General features: G+C 52.7%; 3 protein-coding genes across 3 annotated transcripts; 2 read left to right on the plus strand and 1 right to left on the minus strand.

The window, feature by feature from the left end:
- Positions 1–3,001: 3,001 nt before the first annotated feature.
- Positions 3,002–8,644, plus strand: Pmar_PMAR022997 (hypothetical protein; the record flags this gene model as incomplete). The annotated part of the gene is made up of 4 exons (XM_002771838.1): positions 3,002–3,626; positions 3,798–4,418; positions 5,841–7,301; positions 7,821–8,644. 4 exons carry the CDS (start codon positions 3,002–3,004, stop codon positions 8,642–8,644), a joined length of 3,531 nt encoding a protein of 1,176 aa, XP_002771884.1.
- A 2,082-nt stretch (positions 8,645–10,726) lies between these two features.
- Pmar_PMAR022998 (gag/pol/env polyprotein, putative) lies at positions 10,727–15,010 on the minus strand (the record flags this gene model as incomplete). Its single annotated transcript, XM_002771839.1, has 1 exon — positions 10,727–15,010. The coding sequence occupies one exon, from the start codon at positions 15,008–15,010 to the stop codon at positions 10,727–10,729; it is 4,284 nt and encodes a 1,427-aa protein (XP_002771885.1).
- A 4,538-nt stretch (positions 15,011–19,548) lies between these two features.
- Pmar_PMAR022999 (hypothetical protein) lies at positions 19,549–22,205 on the plus strand (the record flags this gene model as incomplete). The annotated part of the gene is made up of 13 exons (XM_002771840.1): positions 19,549–19,617; positions 19,662–19,735; positions 19,788–19,867; positions 19,917–20,034; positions 20,109–20,221; positions 20,273–20,390; positions 20,437–20,546; positions 20,587–20,969; positions 21,020–21,071; positions 21,167–21,223; positions 21,271–21,368; positions 21,927–22,013; positions 22,071–22,205. 13 exons carry the CDS (start codon positions 19,549–19,551, stop codon positions 22,203–22,205), a joined length of 1,494 nt encoding a protein of 497 aa, XP_002771886.1.
- Positions 22,206–22,388: the final 183 nt, after the last annotated feature.

Here is a 22,388-nt window from a genome sequence, read left to right on the forward strand (position 1 = left end):
TGCGTTCGTAGATGTGATGAATGGGGATCGGCATGAGTTGGCTCTCCGACTCATACTACTCACCGGTTGGATTCCGATTCTGAGGCGGCTTGCGTACTCATCATCAGTGATGCATCATTATAGTAGCTAACTCCCTATTTCATACAACTCAAAGACCTCGCATCAGGCCGCCTGATTCAGGCGCTGTCCAGCTTCACCTCACAATGAGGGCCTTGACTCTCACCCTATTATATGGGAATATGGGGCGATGGGCAGAGGCAGAGGTGAAAGAATGGACATAAAAATGGAAAAATAGACAGACATGGACTCATTTGCTTTTCAGATAATGAAACCTCTAAAGACATACTCCAACCACCTTCTTATAACGAGGTAAACCATAGTTGGGAGCCGGATCACATTCCGATAACAGCAGAAAAGTGAATGATGCCTAGGTCGAGTCGACCTAATAGGTATCTCATACCTTCACGGCGACTTCACCAGGGTCACAAGTTGGCCACCCACTGATGTGCCAATAGTATTGGTTTTACCATGATATATAAAGCGCTCGAGGTCATGTATTTTCAATAAGCCCGGACACTTCTTGCGAGCAACTGACATGTAGAGTCGGTATCTCACCACGCTACGCTGAGATAACTTGAAGACAAAGTGAGTCGCATCAAGGGGCAGGGCCCCTGACTTAGCTCCGCCTGGAGTCCGCGCACAACTGACTCGCAGAGTGACCTTTTCTTGCGCGGGCGGATCTGTTTTAAAAGTTGCTGACACAGTTAGATCGCCAGACATTTGCTTGGAGTACTCGCCGCTCGGTGGAGGAAACTTAGCATCAGACTGGGTAGCCAGCAGAGCAATAATAACAATATGAGGCAGGACCAGGACCATGAGGATCGTATTGGCTTTGTTGAGAGGGACGGACTTCGATGCTACACCAACACAGGCGAGAGAAGATAACTAACAGGGGAGAAAAGTCATCTCGGGATTGTAAAGTCCTCGCTATTCGTGGGGTTCGGCTCATCGTTGGTCATGCGGCCAATCATCCAACTTGACCTCAGTAACGCGTCACCGAATATGTGGCGCTTCACGTGTCTTTTACCCGGTTATGCGTGTATCGTAACAGGTAGCGTGTTTCCACTCTGTTGCGTATGGAGGTACCGCTACGATGATATAAACAGCCGCCTCCAACCGTGATCGTGTCTGTCGGTGATCGCGTCTGTCTTGACTCCTGCATTTTCTAATATTTGGTTTATTCGTGTATGGCTGGGGCGCCACGGTGGCGCCCCAGGCGCTTCTGGCGCTGTTGGCGCCACCAACATCGCTGGCCATCTACTCCGTGATCGCCGCTAGGGCTGTAGCGAAGTCACGTAGCGATCTTGCTCACCTTCTAGCTACGTATCCTTACCTTGCCCAAAGTAACCCGAAGTATTTCGGGCAGTGCCCAGCCCTTTCCGAGGAACATCCTACTAAGGTTGCTATCAGATGTGGATCTAGCGGCTTGCTCGAATAGTCCGGAAACAGAAGCTGGCAACCTACTCCGTAGTGTCGCACTACTTATCCTCAACACTTTGGCGAGTTTCTCCGCAACACTCGCGAGCTTATATCTGCCTACTCGAGCCCCCTCGCTGGAGCCGGCCATAAACTCCGTAACCGCCACTAGAACTGCCATGTACTTCCCCCTGACTGGAGGTGAAGAGTCTAGTCTTTGGATCACAGACTTGATCATGTCTGACTTTATATAAGGGTGGCTCACACCCAATCATCACAACAGAGCAGGCCCCCTAAGCGAGGGGTGCGAGGCGACAGTCCCCAGCCTTGCCGTCCAAAGACACGGCAGTCGTCCCCCCTGCACTCATGGACTTGATCATCGATGAAGTGCTCCTCCATCCCAGACATGCTTTGACGCAACTTGATGGTCCTTCAGGAAGACTCCTCCTCGTCTGGCCTGCAGCAGAAGGCTTCTGCCGGAAACATGATGGTTCGATATGAGGAATCCAATCACACCAGAGCAGACATCTGCGAAAGTCACCCAAATTTTGCTAGGGCAATATCGTCGTTGAAGTAGATGGTAATACCATCTACGTCAACGACGATATTAATACTGTCACGGCATTCAGAAGCCATTTAGTAGCCATCTGGCTCAAGTTACCTGTTATAATATGACCGCGAATTCTTCGCACGGCGGAGGAAGCGGTAGGATTCACCTGTGTCAAGACCCCTGCAACAACGGATCATTGAAACGATCCGAGAAGAAGAACCAATGCGACGACATAGATCAGCCGATGCACGGGTCGTCCCCGAGCACCGGCCAGGTAGGGCTGGGGAAGGTAAATTGTACACATAGTATAGGAGAGGCCCTACTAGGGCCGCCCTAGTGGCTGCCTGGGACTCGACGGAGGGACCTCCGCAAGAGTCTCCGCAAATCACTGTTGCAATGCCTGACGCCATCATGCGGGCAATTGGAGACGGCGAACGTGCTGCCAGTGGCGATGAAGTGCCCCCTCCGCCCTTCGGCAGGAGGCCAAAGGACACCGCATTTCAAACAACTCCCCCTCGTGTGGTTGGAGGGAAAACCCTGAGATCCCAACTCTCCCCGAGTTTAGAGTAGGCCCTACGCGACTCGAGAAAGCAAAAGAGCTATTGGGCGGATACGTCCCCAGATATCGAAAAGCTGGTGGAGTTACAAGATACACTGAAGAGACTAGATGAAGAAGATCCATCAGCTATGGATGTCGACGAACTTCTTGCAACTTTGAACTCAGCTGTAGGCCTCCTCACTGAGTCGTACATGGTGTAGAGTAAAGGATGGTCGATCACAACAGACCACGCCAGCTCCATTATAGAGCGGCTCCCTTTTCGTCGCGCATGCGTGCTTGTGCACGCGTACTCATGCTCATCAGATCGATCTCGCTATGGCCGGATGGCCCCTTTTTACGACGATTCAAGTTCTTAGGATGAGGGTTAAGTTTATATAAGAGATCATGAGACTGAGTAGTTCTTCTTTTGAGTCCAAATGGCACTTCCGAGTAGTGTTAGTCAACGAGGGGCTCCCGCTAATCCCACATCTGGCTCCGATGCGGGGACGCCCCCAATGTTTTGCGACATCTTTGTTCTCGAGGAGAGTGCCCCCGACGAAGCTCAAGTCCTTGACGCCCTTGGGGCCTCCCCGGACACCGATAAGTTGTCTGACATCGTTCTTGACTGCCTAGAGAAGGCCATTGTATCTGGCCAGCCATCTGAACTACAATCTGTCGTAGACCAGCTATCCCACCATGTTCTGGTCTCTCTGGTGGACTCCATCCCTGAAGCCGTCAAGCTTTATCTAGTTGACATAGCCCACGACGAGATCACGGACTACGTTCAAAAGCGCATTGGGGACGCCTGCGAGATAGCCTCGGCTGGGCTGGTGCCCTCCGAGACCACCAAGAAGCTGGTGGAGCATCTCCCCCCTATGGTGTTGCATACTGTCCTCCAGTCTGAGGTCATCGCCGGATTCCCCTCGGCGAAGGCTTTGGCGACCCACTGCCGGCGCAAGAATCTTTCCTCTCTTTTGGAACTCAAGAGTTCCGAGAGTAGCCCCTTCAGTCCTGACTGGGGAGCCCGGCTGGTTCAGCAAAAGCGAATGTCCTCCACCAGCAGTAATGAACAGCCAGTCTCCGGTTCGCCACGGTTCTCGGCGCCCCTTATGGGTGGGCTTCAACCCCTAGTCGCCTCGAGTCACGACGATATCTCAAGATCGCGTGGAAGACACTCGATCTCCCCATCTCGCGCGGTCTTCAGTGGTCTATCCTCCCAAATGGGTCCCTCAGGGTCAGCTCGTGAAAGTCATGTGATCCTGAGACCGAACCCAGGAGCATCAAGTCAAGACAGGCGCAGGGTTGCCTCGAAAGACGCTGACAAGGCTGCGGCCGCTTTCAAGGGAGGTCCCTTCAAAGGCGTGTCAGACGCACGAGGTCTCTCCGGCTTTTGGAGACAAGTGGACCGTATGGTCTTGCGACGAGGTTGGCTTACCCGAGGGGCTGAGCATTACTTCCTTCTGACTAACTTAGTCGACGAATCGGCCTTAGAACAGGCTATTGCCGACAGGGACCCTATTACGGCTGACGACTTCGCACTGGCCGTTGACGCGATCCACTCGACTTTGAAGGAGGAGTGTGGCGGTCACTTTGAGGCGGAGAAGCTCCTGACTGAGCCTACGGGGCGCGGCCCACAAGAACCTTTGACTGATTACATTGGAAGGCTCGATGACTGGCTACGACGTTGCTCACTCGCAGGGACTCCGCTCACTGACGCCCTTATTATCCGCGCCTTTCGCCGTGGTGTAAATGATGAGAACTGCCAGGAGGCCTCCTATGAGTATCCCGGGACATGGTCACGCTTTCGAGTCAAGGCTCTCACTCGCGCCGCTAGAGCCGATGCTGACCGGGCGAGTAAGCCCCGCAACCCGCCGAAAGCAATCGCCCCGACTGCAGCCGGTGACAGGGGGGCACCCTACGCCAGACCTGCGTCATCAGCAACGCCAACTTCCTCCTATAAAAAGGCGAGCTTTGCCGGAACTCACTGAGAGGCAAATGTACAAAGGGAGAGCGGTGCCCTTTCAGACACCTAGGCCCTACAGAGTGTCGCCGATGGGCGGCTGAAGGGCGTTGTCGGTTTGGTAGCGCATGTAAGTTTCGCCACGACCGTACGGATGACAAAGCCACCTCAAAGGGTGGTGGCCACGGACGTTCCCAAGCCTCTTCCTCACAGTCTCTCCAAGCAATAGCACCCGATGGGGACCCGGAAGAGTCCGCTCTATCTCGATCCTCAGAGGTTGAGGAAGAGCAGTTACAGATGCTTTGGGTGGTCAAACAGTCGTCCGAGTCCTGTCAGCACAGGCAACTCGGGCCGATGCTGACCTTATATCCCAAGGGACAGGCACCTCTCAAAGCCCTACTAGACTCGGGCGCTGTGAGGAATTACGTTGGCCGTGACCTGGCCACGCTCAGGGGGTGGACCATCACGCCATGTTCGACTTCCGCGAAGCTCGCGAACGGGTCTGTGGTGAAGCTGGATGGCACGGTCCAGGTCAAGGTTACTCGGCACGGGAAGGAGCACTTATTGAACTTCTCTGTGCTTCCCGGACGGGGGTCTCCGAACGGAGTCGATGGCTCAACTTGCATACTGGGAGTCCAGTCCATGTGCGCGCTTAAGATTTCTATGTACTTTGACGAGGTGGACGGAAGCCGCCAGGTGACGATTCGCAGCCCCGCCCAGCGCCAGGGGGAGCTTGCCCCGGCAAGGCTGGAGGAGGAGGGTCGTCTCCACTTCGTGGTTCTCGAGAACGAGGACCTATCAGTAATGGTCGTTGAGGATAGCGACAATTTGGTTCTGCGGTGCGAGGAGCTCTCCAATGAGACTTTGCTTGATGCCCCTTCGACCTATCGCACACGCTCTACGCTTCCGAACAGTTCCGCTCGGCTCACCGAAAACTGGCGCCAGGTCAAGGCAGCACCGGACTATTCTATTAAGATTGCTTGCCGAGTCAGAGACGAAGGACTGCCCAGAGCACACACACGCGGTGGAGGTCCGCTGGACATCATCCCCACTCGTTCGGCAAGGACCGGTTTATGACTACTCGAAAAGCCTTTTCGCGGCACTCGACTCCCCCCAGCAGAAGTCGTACCATGAAGAGCTGGAGCGGTTTCAGTCCCGGGGATGGTGGGAACCTCTGCACGAAGACGGGGTTGACGGCAAGGGTGGGGTCGCCCTACCCGAGGCCATTGCCTTTCCAGTGGTACAAGGTGTGAAAGTCAGGCCATGCATTGATTTGCGCCGGGGAAATGCTATCTCGCCGCCAAGTTCTTATCCAGGCGACTCTTGCGCGGTCATCCTTGCCCAAGTCCGTGTTGCCATTGCGGCGATCGCCCGAGCGGCGAGACAGAGGCAAAAGGAAGGGGCCAAGCCAGAGCGCTTATCCTTTTGTACCCTGGACGCGGCGACCGCCTTCTATAGAATCACGCTCCATGACCGCACCGCTGTGATCAGGTCGCTCGGTCGCCGGTTTGTGGCACGTCGACTGGTATTTGGGCTTCGCTGTGGTCCAGCAGTGCTACGCGAAGCACTCACATGTTTGATCGATGACGCCATGCTGCGCGTGAGTTCCGAAATCAACGATCCTCTGCTACTCCACTGGGAGTATGTGGATGATATCTGCCTACTTGGCGGACACCAGGCCGTCCAGCGCCTCAAGTCGGAGATCATCTGCTTGGGTGGCTCATGGGGGTTTGAGTTCACCCCTGCGAAGTGTCATTTACTGACGTTCTCTTCGGAAGGGCAGGTTGAGAGATTCGACTCCTTCCGCCACCTTGGCGTCGACTTTACGTATCGTGAAGACCACCCAACCGGTCAAGGGACCCTAGTTCTTCGGTGCGTTACCGCCTCCGAGCCGCACTCTCAGACCTTCAGAGAGGGCCAAAGAGTTTGCAAGCGTTCCCTGTTCCGAGCGGCTGGTGCCGCCTTTGATCCTCTCGGTCTTCACGGCGACAGGGGCCTGGCAGCCGACTATATACGGAGAGTATCTGGTAAGTGGAAAGCAGGCTGGGACCAAGATGTTCCTCTGGGGAAGGACGAGGCTAAGACGCTAACAATCGCTATCGGCATCCTCAGCGCTCGTTCGAGAGATTGTGACCATGAGGTCAGCTTTGTGGCGGACACCCTGGAGGTCGCCTGTGATGCCAGTCCCTTTGGCATTGGATTTATCGCCACGCTGTCTAGCGGAAGTTCGTCTCGTGTGGCGCTCTCCAGCAGAGCCAGAGCCCTGCGCGGACCGATGCTCAACTGGCACCAAAACCGTAAAGAGGCTTACGGACTGGCAGCAGCGCACGTGTTCGCCGACGCGTTGGTTCCTCATCTTAATGGCCTGGGTCTGAAGTTTCTCTCCGACTCACGAACCGCGCTTTCATGGTTACGAGGTGGCTCGAAGCTCACATGCAAGTCGGTCGAGCGTCTCGCAATATCTCGGCTCTGCGAAGCTATCGCCGATGTGCGCGAGGCCTGGCAACGGAAGTACATGTTGACCCCCGAGCTGTTGCATATCCCTGCGGAGCAGAACTCCGAGTCGGACAGCCTCAGCAGGCTCGCTTTTTCCTGGGGTATCCCCGACAGTATCATCTTCGAAGGTCGCGGTGTGATGCACACCAAAGCGGTCGCGGTTTTTGATGAAGACGGCGGCTCAGGCTCCTCTGAAGATTATCCTACCGTATGTGAAGTTGAGAATCAGCTAAGGGTCATTGCAACAGTCCATCCAGCATCGCAAGGCGTCCTGGAGTTCGGTATGGAGCATGGAAGACCATCCAGGCAGCGGCTCCTCGCTCTCCAGTGGGCTTCCCCGACGGCCAACTTTATACTCAGATCCCTCGGTTCATCCCCACCACCGGACGTTGCCCCGGTAGGGCCCGCTACAGCCCCGATACCGGGAGTGGCGGCAGAACTTCCTGATTTCTCTTTGGCTGACGATGGTATTCTAATGAAGAGGTCCCAAACCCCGAAGGTGAACGGAGTCTCCGCGACTCGTACATGTTATTATGTTCCCACGGATACTTCCGAGGGAAAGCAGCACGCACATTCGATCGTCGATGCATACCATCGTGAAACTGGCTGCCTTAATCGTCGTTACATACGATGGTTGGTGTCCAGATGCTTTCATATACCTCGGCTCCGTTCCTTCATTGAGGTTGTGTGCGGCACCTGTGAAGGGTGTCGTTTGTCATTTAACAGGCGCTTTTATTCCACAACTGACTCAGCTCGCTCTCTTCGCACTGGCGTGCAGGAGTGTTGGTCTACGGTTTCAGCTGACCTTGCCGAGATGGGCTGGGATCGCAAGCGCAGACTTTGCGCGGTATTGGTGCTGACGTGCCATTTTAGCGGATTCACTGTGGTATCCCCTTTGAAGGATCAGAAAAGTGCCACAGTGGCGACCGAGATGGCTAGCCTCTTCGATTTATTGGGTGCTCCGGCCTTGCTTCGCACTGATGGAGGCCCGTGTTTCCGTGGACGTCCACTAGCTGAAATGCTCTCGCTAAGAGCAGTGGAGCATCGGGTGGTGTCGCCATATGCTCCTTTTTCAAACGGCTTAGCAGAGCGCGCTGTCGCCAGTGTCAAGTTCCTGGCGAGGCAGCTCGGTGATAAGAAGACCTGGCCAACAACGTTAGGGAAGGTTATCCGTCGGCTCAATTGTAAGCCTTTTTTGGACACTGACTTTTCACCTTTTGAGATATTCTACGGTCGTGTATCCCGGTTGAGCCCTGAGAATTCGCTTGCACAAGGGGCTGTTGACGGTGGTGCCCCCGTTGCTAGAGCAGAGGTCCGCGATGAAATTACCAAGCTCGTCAAAGCTGCTATCGCAGCTCGCGAGCAGGTCTTGAGCGATGTCCGTGGTCTCCGCAGGAAGGGACCGCCACCGGTCGGCTCAACTGTTGTTCTTTTCAACCCTGACACACTGGGACGCGGCGGTAGGTACGCTCCTGATGTGTACCGCGTGCATGAGATTGTACGCGGGGTTGTTCTAAGATTAGTTAATGCCTCGATCCCACCGGACGAGGTCACATCCCAATTGATTAAGGAAACTCATTATGCCAACGTTCGTCCTTGTAATCTTCCATCCGGGGGCATGTAGAGTAAAGGATGGTCGATCACAACAGACCACGCCAGCTCCATTATAGAGCGGCTCCCTTTTCGTCGCGCATGCGTGCTTGTGCACGCGTACTCATGCTCATCAGATCGATCTCGCTATGGCCGGATGGCCCCTTTTTACGACGATTCAAGTTCTTAGGATGAGACTGAGTAGTTCTTCTTCTGAGTCCAAATGGCACTTCCGAGTAGTGTTAGTCAACGAGGGGCTCCCGCTAATCCCACACATGGGTATCGGGGAGTCGACTTTCGGTGTGGTGGAGACAAAACTCAGGTGGCTTTCTACTGTGGCACAGTGAAGGGACGGACACAGTCGTTGGTCTGTGAAGGTGGGGCCTCCTAATGACAATGATACAGAGTCACCAACCGCTTCAGCGGCACCCATCCCAGCTAGGGACGAAGCCACCAATCCGCAATCTAGGATCTGGAAATCCTGGATGGATTTCATGGTAAAGGAACGGAGGAGGGTATCAGTGCTGTAGTAGGTGTGTGTCTTGGTCTCCTCAGCAACTGTGGTTGGCCACGTCATGGGTTCATAGAGGAGTCTATGGGAGGAACCTTTCTGTGGAAGGAGATCGCCACCCCCTTTCCCTTGCCCCAGGGCATACAGCGTATATTGAACGAGACGCTGTAGGTGGAAGTTGGTGTGCCCATCGAACATTGAGGTTTAGATGGTTTCTTGCTGTCGAAGGAGTAGCATGTCTGTAATCAGAGGCGGCTAGACTAGTGCGAGTGAGTTTTGAAATTGATTGTTCGGAGTAGCAGACTGTCCTCGGGCAAGAGAGCTGACGGCTCCGAGTGGAATCCATGTGAAGACTGAATCACTTGATCCTTTCTAAGCTCCATGCTTAGCCTTGACTGCTCACGGAAGTGGATAGTGAGCTCGTCGGGAGGCCTCAATTGACGCTCCCGAGTATTCCAGAACTGAGTGCTATCTTGGTGATCACTTCGGACGACCTTTGCGTCGTAGTGCAAGCAGACATGACTGAACGTTTTATACTTCATCAGGAGCTCAGATTGAGTCTTGCTAGGGGCCTCATTTCCATGTGATCAATCCATGCCTTCACCTTGTTTCGTTATCGCATGGAAGTAACAGTAGTAGTATTGGTGATGGTAATTGATTTTCTCGATTTTGTCGAAGATATTGTATGATATCCCTCCCCCTCCTCTCAAGAGAGAGCTTTAAGACGTTATGGAAGCCTTTGGTCCCATTTCTCGTTATTGCATCGCTGCTGGTCGAATTGAAGCACAAGCATGCGTGGTCGGGACTGCTCCCCTCCTTTAGGGAAGTAAGAGGCATTGTTTAGCTCAGGTGTCTGGGCGGTGGTTATCAATTTGGGAAAATAATATGCACATGTGTCGGCGACAATGTGAAAATTTTGAGGAAATTACTGTTGGTTTCTGTACACTTTTACATTGAGTCGTATATGAACTCTTATGATTAGTGAGGAAACTCCTGAGCCCAGCTGAGGAAAGCGAACATACATTTCCAACACTGGTGGTTGTCACCTTAGGTGATAGAATATTTACAGTCCCTCTCGAGCCAGGACACCAGTTGTATAAAAGAATACAGTCTTATCGGAGGTGACTGTCGTCACTGCTGTGGTAGCGTAACAACTTTTTTGTTGTTGTTCAGTTATAGTTTTCCTATCGACCGTTTGTGGTATACCAATATCGGCCGTGGAGGTGACAGGAGGGATTCTCCTGAAGTGGTATGCTCTGACTACTCGTCATGTGCGTTGTGACGACCGCAAGCTCTTCCTCAATCATAGCTCAAAGGTTGGTCCTTCACTGAGACGCAATTCGGTAACGGGTAGAGAGAGAGATGATACCAGGTGCCGAATCTCTGCTGATGCAGATGACAGACGTTCAGAAAAAGGTTGAGATAACCCTGAATTGAATGCAATAGTGAAGAATGACGTACTTGCCGGAACGACGAACGATCAACAATCGATATCGTACTAGAGGCAACTATGGCCGTTACACTATTGCATGAAAGTATCTTCGTGCATATCTACGATAACCGTCACAGGGCCCCCTAGACTGAGGCGAGCATGTGAGGATCAGTCTAATCTTGAGTGAAGGTTAACGCCGCTCCCGGATCAATCCAATCACCGATAGCAACAGCGTTCATCCTTGTTCTTGAATTCGACGTTACAGAATAATCTGCTCGTAGTTGGACCTTAAAGAGGACCGCCGCCGGAGGAACCAATCTCAAGACAGGTCTTGTGTTCGGGGGGGCGGTTTTAGATCTAGTGATCTTAGCCGAGTCGTCACACCATAGAGGGAGAAAGGCCTTAGACTTCTCCCCGCCGTCATGAACATGAACTCGTACGGCTTCGGCGTCACAGTCGATCACACGACCGATCATAAAGGCTTTATTGACGTCGTCCGAGACCGATACATCTTGAGTAGGGATCTCGTACAGGACGCATTCACCGGTCTTGAAAAGAGCTCCGTTGCCGGCTTCTCCGGATGCAAGTTTCTGAGCGTTGAGAGCAGGTTGCATTATTGGCCTCGCATCTCCTGCTGATGTGAGCTCTGTAGGGTGTACCCTCACGCCGGAGTCTAGCCTCACCGAAAGTATCCTGCCAGAGTACATATCATAGGTTAAGCTCTTAACGGAGTCCTCAACACCTTGGTATAGGACGATATCACCAACCTTGCAGCTCAGGAAGCTACCCGATTTCTTGTCGGATTCTGCGACCCGGTTGAACAGGTTGTAATGACCCTTGATGGCTGACTCAGCAGAATGCTCCTTGACGAAATCATCGGCAAAGTCGGTAACCATCTTCACCAGTTTGGTTTCATCGGCATCGGATAGTTCGATGCTCTCGCTCTGTGCATGAGGAGGCCCAGCTCGGTTCGACGTCAATGGGGTAGGCACGTCTTCGCCAAAGAGTCTCCGGAACACCCCAGAATTATAGTTGTAGGCGAATTCAGCAGATGCGAGGTGCATTTCAAGGTCACCGATGTCCTCACAATCCCCAGACTCATTAATGAAGGTCAGGGCTGTTGTTATCGCAGAATTTGCCCTCTCAACATTTGCGGACCCTTGGGGATGACGAACGCATGAGAATTTCAGTCGATAGCCGAGAACCGACCCGAGAAGCTTGCTCAGATCTGCGATGAAACCAGGACCGTTGTCGGATGACAGCTTTCTACATACCCCTCTCTTGCAGAACCACCTTCTGACAACCGTTTGCGCCGTCACAAGAGCCGACTTGTTCTTGACGTACTCCAGAGCCAACTCTCCGGTCAGCCGGTCCACCATGGAAAGGACCGCACCGGTCTCATGGATTCCGGTCAGCCTCTCTTTCAGAGGGGGTGGCAACTCTTTATGGTCTATTTGAAGCTCTTCGAATCGACCATATGGAAGTGGTGGTCGGGCCGGGACTTGTTTCCTCAAACGACGAGTCGACGTAGAGCATACAGGGCACTGAGAAACGTGCCTCTTCATATCGCTCATCATGCCAGGCCACCAGGCGGTCTCGCAGAGAACGTTCATGCTGGCCCCCACGCTCATGTGAGTCGCCCCACTAAGGAGCTCGTCATGGGAGAGGTAGAGCAACTGTTCCCTGAGATACCGGAGACCATCATACACCTCAATGACCTCATCGTTCAGCAAGTTTGCCTCGCAGTCGACTGGGACGACCAACACAAATCCCGACCGGGTGCCAGCGTAGACTGCGGCTGTGAAGAGTAACATCTGGTCAGAGAGAACGAACAGACCTGCATCAGTCCACGATTTGATGGTACCGGTTCGGTCTTGTAGGGAATCCTTCTGGTGAGTGAGGAAGTTGTAGATTTCAGCGACAGTAACCCCTTGCCAAAGTGTCTCATCCTCGGCGTAGGCATCAACGATCTTTTCGCAAAGAGCCTCGTCCACGTCGAAAGCCGGGCGAAGATCAGGGCGTCCTCCGGGAAGGGCCGCGCAAGCAGGGGCGCCAAACCTCTCAGGAAGGGACTGAGACGCATACTCGTCCCCAAGACGGCTCAACATGTCGGCAATGGTATTTCGGGCACCGGGAACATGCTCCAAGGTGTGATCCAGGAAGGTCAATGCGGCGATGTTCTCCGACCATGAGATGAACCGCTTCGCCTTCAAAGAAGCTGCCGGGTCGTGAGGGACCTTCAATGTCTGCCATTGTCGAATGGCAGTGGTACTATCAGCCCATATGACAATGCTAGGACCGAGCTTGCCCTTCATGGCGTGATCGACCAACCGTGTCGTGGAGATCCAGAGCCTTATCCATCTCTTTGCACTACTATATATGGCATAGGCCTCCTTCTCCACTGTGTGCCATCGTTGTTGGGCTCCAGTTAGCGCCTTCGACCATATTGAGACCAAAGCGGCACCTTCAAGGCGGGCTTCAGGGTTCCCAGCATTAGATGGGTCAAAGAGGACGTCAGCTTTAGCTCGGTACAATGCCCCACCGGCGGCATAACCACTTGCATCCGTTTGTACGACCCACGAGTAGCCACCAGTGCAACCATTCACCTCGTCAAGGTCGCCGTGCAAGGCTAGGTTCTCCGTCGTCATCATATTGCAGAGTCTCGAGACTGCGTCCGGGCCTTGGGTATCGTTCCACGAGAACTTCTTCATGGTCGAGATGTCATGCAGGATACGTAGTTCATCGCCCAAAGCAGAGAACGTACCACCTCTAAACGCCGTTGACGCCCAGTTTATAGAGCCAATGAGCCTTTTCACTTCCGTGGAGTTCTTAGGCTGATGGCGGAAAAGGGTCTTGAGCTTCTCCAAGTTGGCGTCAGATACCCGATAGAAGGGACCCTCGAAGAACAAACCGATGGCCGTCACGCTAGGACTGATACATGACGGGACCTTATCGCTTACCTCCTTACGCATGCATTTCAAGGCAATCTCCACAAGGCGACGGCGGAGACGGCAGCGGTCTTCTGTTTCGGCATGCACAAGAAAATCGTCGACAAAAAGGGCCATCCAGTTCTTCCAATAACCGCCGTAGACGTAGGAGAGGGAGGTGTCGAGATGTCGCCCCCAGAAGAGAGCGCTCAAACCCAGACCTTGAGAGCAAGTGCGAGACCGTATCAGTCGTCCATTCAGTCGAAACGTGAGCCATTTCTGACAAGGACTAGCAACCCGGCATCCGTGGAAAGCCGACGATACATCAATGATGGAGTATTGGCCGGTACACTGTGGTATCGAACGGATGAACCGATCTTGGTTCGGTATGAGTTGGCCTTCTCGTAAGTGTTGATCAATCTGGATGGCCGCATTCAAGAGCCGCAGGTCGACCAGTACTCGGACCACTGGCAGGTCATCCTCCATGCGATCCTTCTTCTTCACGAAAGCCGGAGATACCCAAGCGTCGGGCTCGAGGTCGTTCTCGTCCAACTCATACCAGTGACCCTTAGCGATCTCGTTGTCGATGGCTCGATTGGTCGCCTCCCTCAGCCCGGATGGGACAGTATATGAGCGGTCCGCTTGGTAGGGGTGTGTGCCGGGTTTCAACTCGAAGCTGAGTGATGGGAGATCTCGCCCTTCTAGCTGCTTTAAGCAGAAAGTTTCAATCTCGTGGTCAGTGCCTTTCAGGAACCGGGCCTCAATCTCATCGAAAGGGTGACACTGCGGGCCTCGATCCAGACCATTGACGACGCTGCAAACTGGACTGGCTCGCCCACGGCATAGGGGTCTCAAAGGTACCTTCAAACCACAGTCTGTAATGTCAAGGCGAGGCACAGACCAACTAATGTTTGCCCCCATCTTTTGCATGCTGTTACTGCCAAGGATCATCCTTGCGTCAAAACAGAGGTGATCCATGTCGACAGCATAGGCTGAGACCACAACGCCTATGTCGAAATCGTCCGGCTCGAAGTACAGACCAATTTTGTAGAGGCCGAAAGTGTTGAGAGAATGGCCCGATGAGGACACGAAGCGATCAGCACCGGGCTGTTCTACTCGTTCCCACTCGGGGTGCAGGGCCACCAACCGCTTGTCAACAAGATTTGGTACAGACAGAGTGTCAACAGCAACCACAAATCTCGCTGACGCGGAGAAGAACCGTGGAGCTGTGATATACAACAACTCATATGACCTCGACTCGGGTGACCTAAACAACCTCACCCGGTTCTCGCTGATGTCCTCGGAGACACGTCTGGTGCTCGTTATGAAGGTCTTGAAGGCCGCTTCCGTGCGTGCCTTGAGTATAGGGGTAGAGTGGTTCATATGGAACATTATAAGGACACTGATGACCATGGGGTTATCGAGCTCATAGGCCACTTCCATGTGTGAGCTAGTTTCCTCCAGTGTAGACACAGTGGTCCCCTTCTTGGATAGGGTATCAAACACTCCGTCCTTGTTCAACTTGTTCATAAGTTGTGGAAGAGTAGCACACCAGAAATAGTTATACAACCACCTATAGTGGGCTTTCATGTTTATGCATAAGGCCAGAAGGTGGGAAACATCTCTCCTTGTAGTAAATGTTGGGAATCTTCTCGATGAGATTGCGGAGACAGTAGTAGCCTCATTAGTAAGAGTCGCGTTGGACTTCTTCGTAATGGAGTCGGAGTTACCGGTAGTCTTGAGAGTTTTACTATCGGTCTCTGATGTCGGTAGGATGACTGCCGTAGGAACCGTAGCATCAACTTTTTCTGAAGTTGTGACGACCGCAAGCTCTTCCTCAATCATAGCTCAAAGGTTGGTCCTTCACTGAGACGCAATTCGGTAACGGGTAGAGAGAGAGATGATACCAGGTGCCGAATCTCTGCTGATGCAGATGACAGACGTTCAGAAAAAGGTTGAGATAACCCTGAATTGAATGCAATAGTGAAGAATGACGTACTTGCCGGAACGACGAACGATCAACAATCGATATCGTACTAGAGGCAACTATGGCCGTTACACTATTGCATGAAAGTATCTTCGTGCATATCTACGATAACCGTCACAGCGTCTCTATGATGGTGGTCGCGGTCCTCAGGCGTGCGCTCCTGGTGGCGTTCCCAGCTAAGACCATGGGTTGTGCAGTATCCTTCCTTATGGGAAGGTATTTCTGGTGAGTCTTGGCTGCTACTGATGGGAGGCTTCGTGACGACAGTGACACTCTTAGGTTTGATTTCGTGCGTTCTGCGTTGGACAAGAGCGACTACTATAATGCGTTACAAATTCTCACGGAAAAATCGGAGTTGAAGTTCCTCTTCTTGTCCAGGTTTATGTATGTGAGTGGAGACTGCTGTTATCATACTGGTGTTATGATCCCCGATCTCAGGTGCCGATTTGGGTGAAGAATTATGGCGCTTCTGTAACGGCAGTATCCTTCCGAGGATTCCTCATAGCCTCTACAACAGTCGGCTTTCTCTTCTCGGTACTCTTCGTATACGTCGGGGTCACAACGAGCAGCATACTAGGAGCGATGTCTACAGGGGTAAGCGTTGATGAGTCGCAAGATAGCAAGATTCATGTTATTGCCAGTCTGAAAGCACCAACCCGGTTACACTAGTCCATCAGTTGCCTATAGAAACCCGAGTACAACCTCTCGGGAGTCCCGAGAGCCTCTCGGCGAGAGGTCTGAAATCGGAGTCGGGACCCATCCCGACCCGAGTCGGAGTAGCACCCATCCCGAGTCGGGACCCCTAGTCAGCACCAGTCCAGTATCACCCGGGGCACCTAGCACCCCGCCTACCTCGCCAGGGCTTTCATAACAGCGTCCTGTCAGGCGGTGTCCGGTGGTCATTCCGATCAGTCGCAGAAGTTTCGCCCTAACGAGATGAAGTGGCTGACCTCTTTGATCGATGTGTACCCTTCTCGGCATTGTGCTGATAGTTTCGTCGGCATTTGCTGCGAGACGCCACCCGAAGTGAGTTGCTGCGTTCGTCTAGTTCCACCGTTCAACCTTTGTTACTGATAAACAATCGTTACTCTTCCCCGAGTATCATACCAGAGAAAGAATAATAGTTATTCTTTGGGGGAAGATTCGTGATTATTTGAGTCCTTGCCGTGTGCTGAAGCGCCACTCTCTGTAGCCTCACTGCCGAAGGATGAACTCCAAAACTTTTGCGTTCGTAGATGTGATGAATGGGGATCGGCATGAGTTGGGTCTCTGACTCATACTACTCACCGGTTGAATTCCGATTCTGAGGCGGCTTGCGTACTCATCATCAGTGATGCATCATTATAGTAGCTAACTCCCTATTTCATACAACTCAAAGACCTCGCATCAGGCGCTGTCCAGCTTCACCTCACAATGAGGGCCTTGACTCTCACCCTATTATATGGGAATATGGGGCGATGGGCAGAGGCAGAGGCAGAGGTGAAAAAATGGACATAAAAAATGGAAAAATAGACATAGACATGGACTCATTCGCTTTTCAGATAATGAAACCTCTAAAAACATACTCCAACCACCTTCTTATAACGAGGTAAACCATAGCTGGGAGCCGGATTACATTCCGATGACAGCAGAAAAGTGAATGATGCCTAGGTCGAGTCGACCTAATAGGGATCTCATACCTTCACCGTGAAGGCTTAAAGGCTTCACGGTGACTTCACCAGGGTCACAAGTTGGCCCCCCACTGATGTGTCAATAGTATTGGCTTTACCATGATATATAAAGCGCTTGAGGTCACCGCTCTTTAATAAGCCCGGACACTTCTTGCTAGCAGTTTGTATGAAGGTTTGGTAGTGCAACCCGTTGAATATCTTGAAGACATAGCGATCCTCATCAAGTTTCAGGGCCCATGACTTAACTCCGTCTGGAGCCAACCTACAACTGACTCGCAGAGTGACCTTTTCTTGCGCGGGCGGATCTGTTTCAAAAGTTGCTGACACAGTTACATCGCCAGGCATTTGCTTGGAGTACTCGCCGCTCGGTGGAGGAAACTTAGCATCAGACTGGGTAGCCAGCAGAGCAATAATAACAATATGAGGCAGGACCAGGACCATGAGGATCGTATTGGCTTTGTTGAGAGGGACGGACTTCGATGCTACACCAACACAGGCGAGAGAAGATAACTAACAGGGGAGAAAAGTCATCTCGGGATTGTAAAGTCCTCGCTATTCGTGGGGTTCGGCTCATCGTTGGTCATGCGGCCAATCATCCAACTTGACCTCAGTAACGCGTCACCGAATATGTGGCGCTTCACGTGTCTTTTACCCGGTTATGCGTATATCGTAACAGGTAGCGTGTTTCCACTCTGTTGCGTATGGAGGTACCGCTACGATGATATAAACAGCCGCCTCCGACCGTGATCGTGTCTGTCGGTGATCGCGTCTGTCTTGACTCCTGCATTTTCTAATATTTGGTTTATTCGTGTATGGCTGTGGCGCCCCAGGCGCTCCTGGCGCTGTTGGCGCCACCAACATCGCTGGCCATCTACTCCGTGATCGCCGCTAGGGCTGTAGCGAAGTCACGTAGCGATCTTGCTCACCTTCTAGCTACGTATCCTTACCTTGCCCAAAGTAACCCGGAGTACTTCGGGCAGTGCCCAGCCCTTTCCGAGGAACATCCTACTAAGGTTGCTATCAGATGTGGGTCTAGCGGCTTGCTCGAATAGTCCGGAAACAGAAGCTGACAACCTACTCCGTAGTGTCGCACTACTTATCCTCAACACGTGGGCGAGTTTCTCCGCAATACTCGCGAGCTTATATCTGCCTACTCGAGCCCCCTCACAGTGAGGGCCTCACTGGAGCCGGCCATAAACTCCGTAACAGCCACTAGAACTGCCATGTACTTCCCCCTGACTGGAGGTGAAGAGTCTAGTCTTTGGATCACAGACTTGACCATGTCTGACTTTATATAAGGGTGGCTCACCCTTATGATCAATCATCACAACAGAGCAGGCCCCCTAAGCGAAGAGTGCGAGGCGACAGTCCCCAGCCTTGCCGTCCAAAGACACGGCAGTCGTCCCCTCCCTGCACTCATGGACTTGATCATCGATGAAGAACTCCTTCTTCCCAGACATGCTTTGACGCAACTCGATGGTCCTTCAGGAAGACTCCTCCTCGGCTGGCCTGCAGCAGAAGGCTTCTGCCGGAAACATGATGGCTCGATATGAGGAATCCAATCACACCAGAGCAGACATCTGCGAAAGTCACCCAAATTTTGCTAGGGCAATATCGTCGTTGAAGTAGATGGTAATACCATCTACGTCAACGATGATATTAATACTGTCACGACATTCAGAAGGCGAATCTTGCGCACTCGAGGATCCTCAATCTCAAATCAGCGTGCTGTATATTGTCCTGACAATCCTTTATCTCTTTTTTCTTGGGTTAGAGTGCGTACGATCGCACTCCGAGGGCACCAAGTTTTGGTGACCTCGGAGTGGGGCCGTACCCTTGATGATGAAGGATCCCTCGGCGATGATTTGGCGCATCTCTCCCTCTCCCATTAGATGGGACTCTAAGTCTCAGTGAAGCTCTACTGATAGCAGAGTTTGATGTGGATCGCATGTCCTGGTCATCGAGCAAGCACTTGCGTACACCCGACAAGTCTATCGATGAGCGGATAAGAATAGGGTCTAAGAAACCGAGTCCCCAGAAGTACGGAGATGTTGGGAAACACATAGGGGATATTGCCGGTGGCAAGATAAGTAGGCGAGTCAACCATGAGGTCACCACCACTACCTTCACCGCCTTTGTTTCTCGTACGGCTTCCTCATCGTTGAGTAGAGCCCTGGGTTCCCTGTCACACATCTACGTGTTGCTTCTGTAACGTCAACGCCATTCTCTTCGCTGTATGTGTACCCGCTCCGTGAGTCTGCTGGTGTACAGGTGTAAGCCGTCTGGAGAGGTGTTCTACAGCCCCCGAGGCACATACAGGTGGTCGTGGCCCAGGTAGCGGTACACACCTGTCCTGCTGGGCTTCCTACAGCATACCAACAGGTCATTATCAGAGCTACATAGTATCCCCCATGTCTCTACCGAACGGAGGAAGATTCGCCCCGCCACGTTGCAGGTCAATGTTGGGTACTCTGAAATTGGTGAGGGTCCTTCCTACTCGTCAGGGGCCCGATCCGTTCGTTAGCTGCGTGAACTCGATGGTGCTGAGGCTATGGGGCCTGGGTCGACCCTGAGGGAACGAGCTGCATCCTTCTCACAGTGAGGGTTGATACTGACCGATGTGCCCGATGAATAAGGGAGGGTTATTCAGTAGCAGTCGCGTGCCTGAGTTCATCGATGGCCCTGTGAAAGTGGCCGCACAGATGCCCGCGCCAAATGAATACGATGTTGGTAAGGTTGTCGGACTGATTTCGGGCGTCACGAGGAGAAATATCTTCAGCGACTGCCCATTCCAAGCTGAATGAGAGAGGGCGGTATCCCACCCAGAAGCGAGGACCGGGAAGATCTTTACGGGGGAGAGGCACCAGCGTAGTAGATGAGATAGCAGCAGCTAAGAGGTCGGTGACCGAAGCCGCGTTGACTGCTTGCGAGTGTGATAATGGTGGTCATCTGGAAGTGGTGTCCACCTCAGGTTTCTGCCGGGGCCTGGGACGTACAACCCTGGCCGTCTTCCTCAGCGACAGAGTCAAGCTGAACCCGTCCCCGAATTGGGAAGGAATACTTCTGTCGAGTCTCGGCGGCTTTGTGAGGCACTTACTGTGAGGATTCAATCTTGGTATAGATGCGCCTTATCAGTTCTAGCGAGGGAAGTGCCGGGGCCTGGGACGTATGATGTTCCTGCAACACCAGGAGGTCCGGTGCTGGCCGTTATGAAGTCGGGCGAGGCTCGATTGCCTTATCCGATGCCTGTGCCGTACGGCCAGTCTAGCTCCTTTGTCATCTGTTGGTTTAGTCATCAGGTTCGACTACAACTGTCAAGCAGATGTAGGTCGGGAGTCTCGAAGAAAAGATTCGAGCGATGTTAGCAAGTCGCTGATGAGGATGTCCACAGCTTCGTCTAAGCTCATAGGTTGGGAATGTTTTGGTTGTTGCCCATTTATGGTATTCAGATATGCTCACAACTACTCCTATAGCCGCCCGAGTCGGAACTGCTGATCAGATCTACGGCAGGTCCCGTCGACGGAGGAGACCGACTGCTAAAGGCCTCATTGATCGAAAGGACCATGATCCCAATTTCGTGGCGCGCGACGTTTCGTCGCCGCATGTTATTCAAGCCAATGTCGAGAGTGATATCATCTCTGAACTTGGTGTGGCGACATTTGAAGCCTCGGGAGGGAGCCCACATACAGTGGTGCGGTCTGTGGAGCAGACAGGGCGAGCAAGGCCGGTTGATGTGGACGTGGATGGTCAGTCGAAAGCCGCCGTCCCTGAATGGCACTCCGAGGAGGACTTCGGCGCCACTCAGGAAAAGCAAACTCACAAGTCAGCAGTGGTGAGCATGAGTTTGCTGCTGAGTTGCTGCTTACGGGGAGTGCTATTCAGGCCGATGAGCCCGGGAAGGGTATCTCATCTATCGAGAAGAGGCTGGAGGACTGTGAGTCCCCATGGGGTCATTGTAGTCTTAGCCTTCCCGTTACTCTCGTGGCGTATAAGAACCGCTACTGTCTGCGTAAGTCACTCAGTTCGTAGGTGAGACTCTCTACTCTACCGAGCTGGCCGGTCATCTTCGTCGGCCCAAGCCGAAAGGTAATTCGAAGCCGTCGTGTTCGCCTCGGTAGTTCTCGTGTCATCAGGGCTGTTCTTACCGGAGTCGTCTGTGGACAGGAGAATCGTGAGGAATGACTGCCAGACGGTCGATGATGACGATTGGCTCGATTTCCGACACAAGAGGGTGAGTAGTGCACGGCTGTTCCTGGACATTGAGAGTACGCTTGAGAGGCGGCGGCGGTTGGGATGGAGTCATCGTTATAACTATTATCGTGAAACCTATGTACAGGGTGATGCAAAAAACCGGGCCTATGTATTGGATTCCAATGGCATATGAGAATTATAAGAAACACAGGGCACCGTTTTGAGATTCTCGATGCGCTCTCTCAGAAGCTGTATGAATCATCGTCATATTAGATTTGTACTATGAGAATTTTCCTTCGGGAGAGATACTATATATAGAGAAACCAGCTGGCAGAATCATATGGGGTGCTCGTAACGCCTGCCGTCAATTTTCCGGGGCAGCTTGGGCCCTATTGTGGATGAGTATCACGATGATTCATACATCGTTTGGGATAGCTCAATGAGAGCTTAAAAATGGTACGCAATCTCTCATGATTTGCACACGCCACGAAAATCCATTATGTGGGCCCGTTTCTGCATCATCCTGTAGTTGTTCGAGGGCCACGCTGGTGTGGAGAGCCGGCGCGTGATCAGTATACACTGTAATCATGTTTATCAGGCATGGATCGCAGTCAAGGCCCTTAGTGAGGCTATGCAGACGTTACTTGACCCCTTGGACACGCCTGTGTTGCTGGACCGGGCTGAGGTGGATACTCGACGGTCGTGCTTGAGGCCTCTATGGGGAGCGTTTGCTCATCATCAGGCTCTATTGATGCGCAAGTTGGTGTCGAAGGCGAAGCTATTAGGGATGACTCCAGACCAATGCCAAGCCCTTGTTCGGGAGTTGCCAAATGCTATTGCAAAGTGGAAGTCGGAGTTGACCAAGAGCTCCACGTAGTTATCATGTACCCTTGGCTCGAGCATAGTCCTTATGTTGTTCTCTGTACAATTAAGTGTTGTGTATTGTCAACGATTGGCTGTCCGAGGGTGTACGTTGTTGTAGTGTGAGTGAGACAGACAGAGAGATGTTCGAGAAGGGCTTTTTACTGGTATATGGGAGGCCTCATTAGCTATAAGAAGC

The sequence above is a fragment of the Perkinsus marinus genome, assembly GCF_000006405.1.
Source record: "Perkinsus marinus ATCC 50983 genomic scaffold scf_1104296962378, whole genome shotgun sequence".
Lineage (NCBI taxonomy): Eukaryota > Perkinsozoa > Perkinsida > Perkinsidae > Perkinsus > Perkinsus marinus.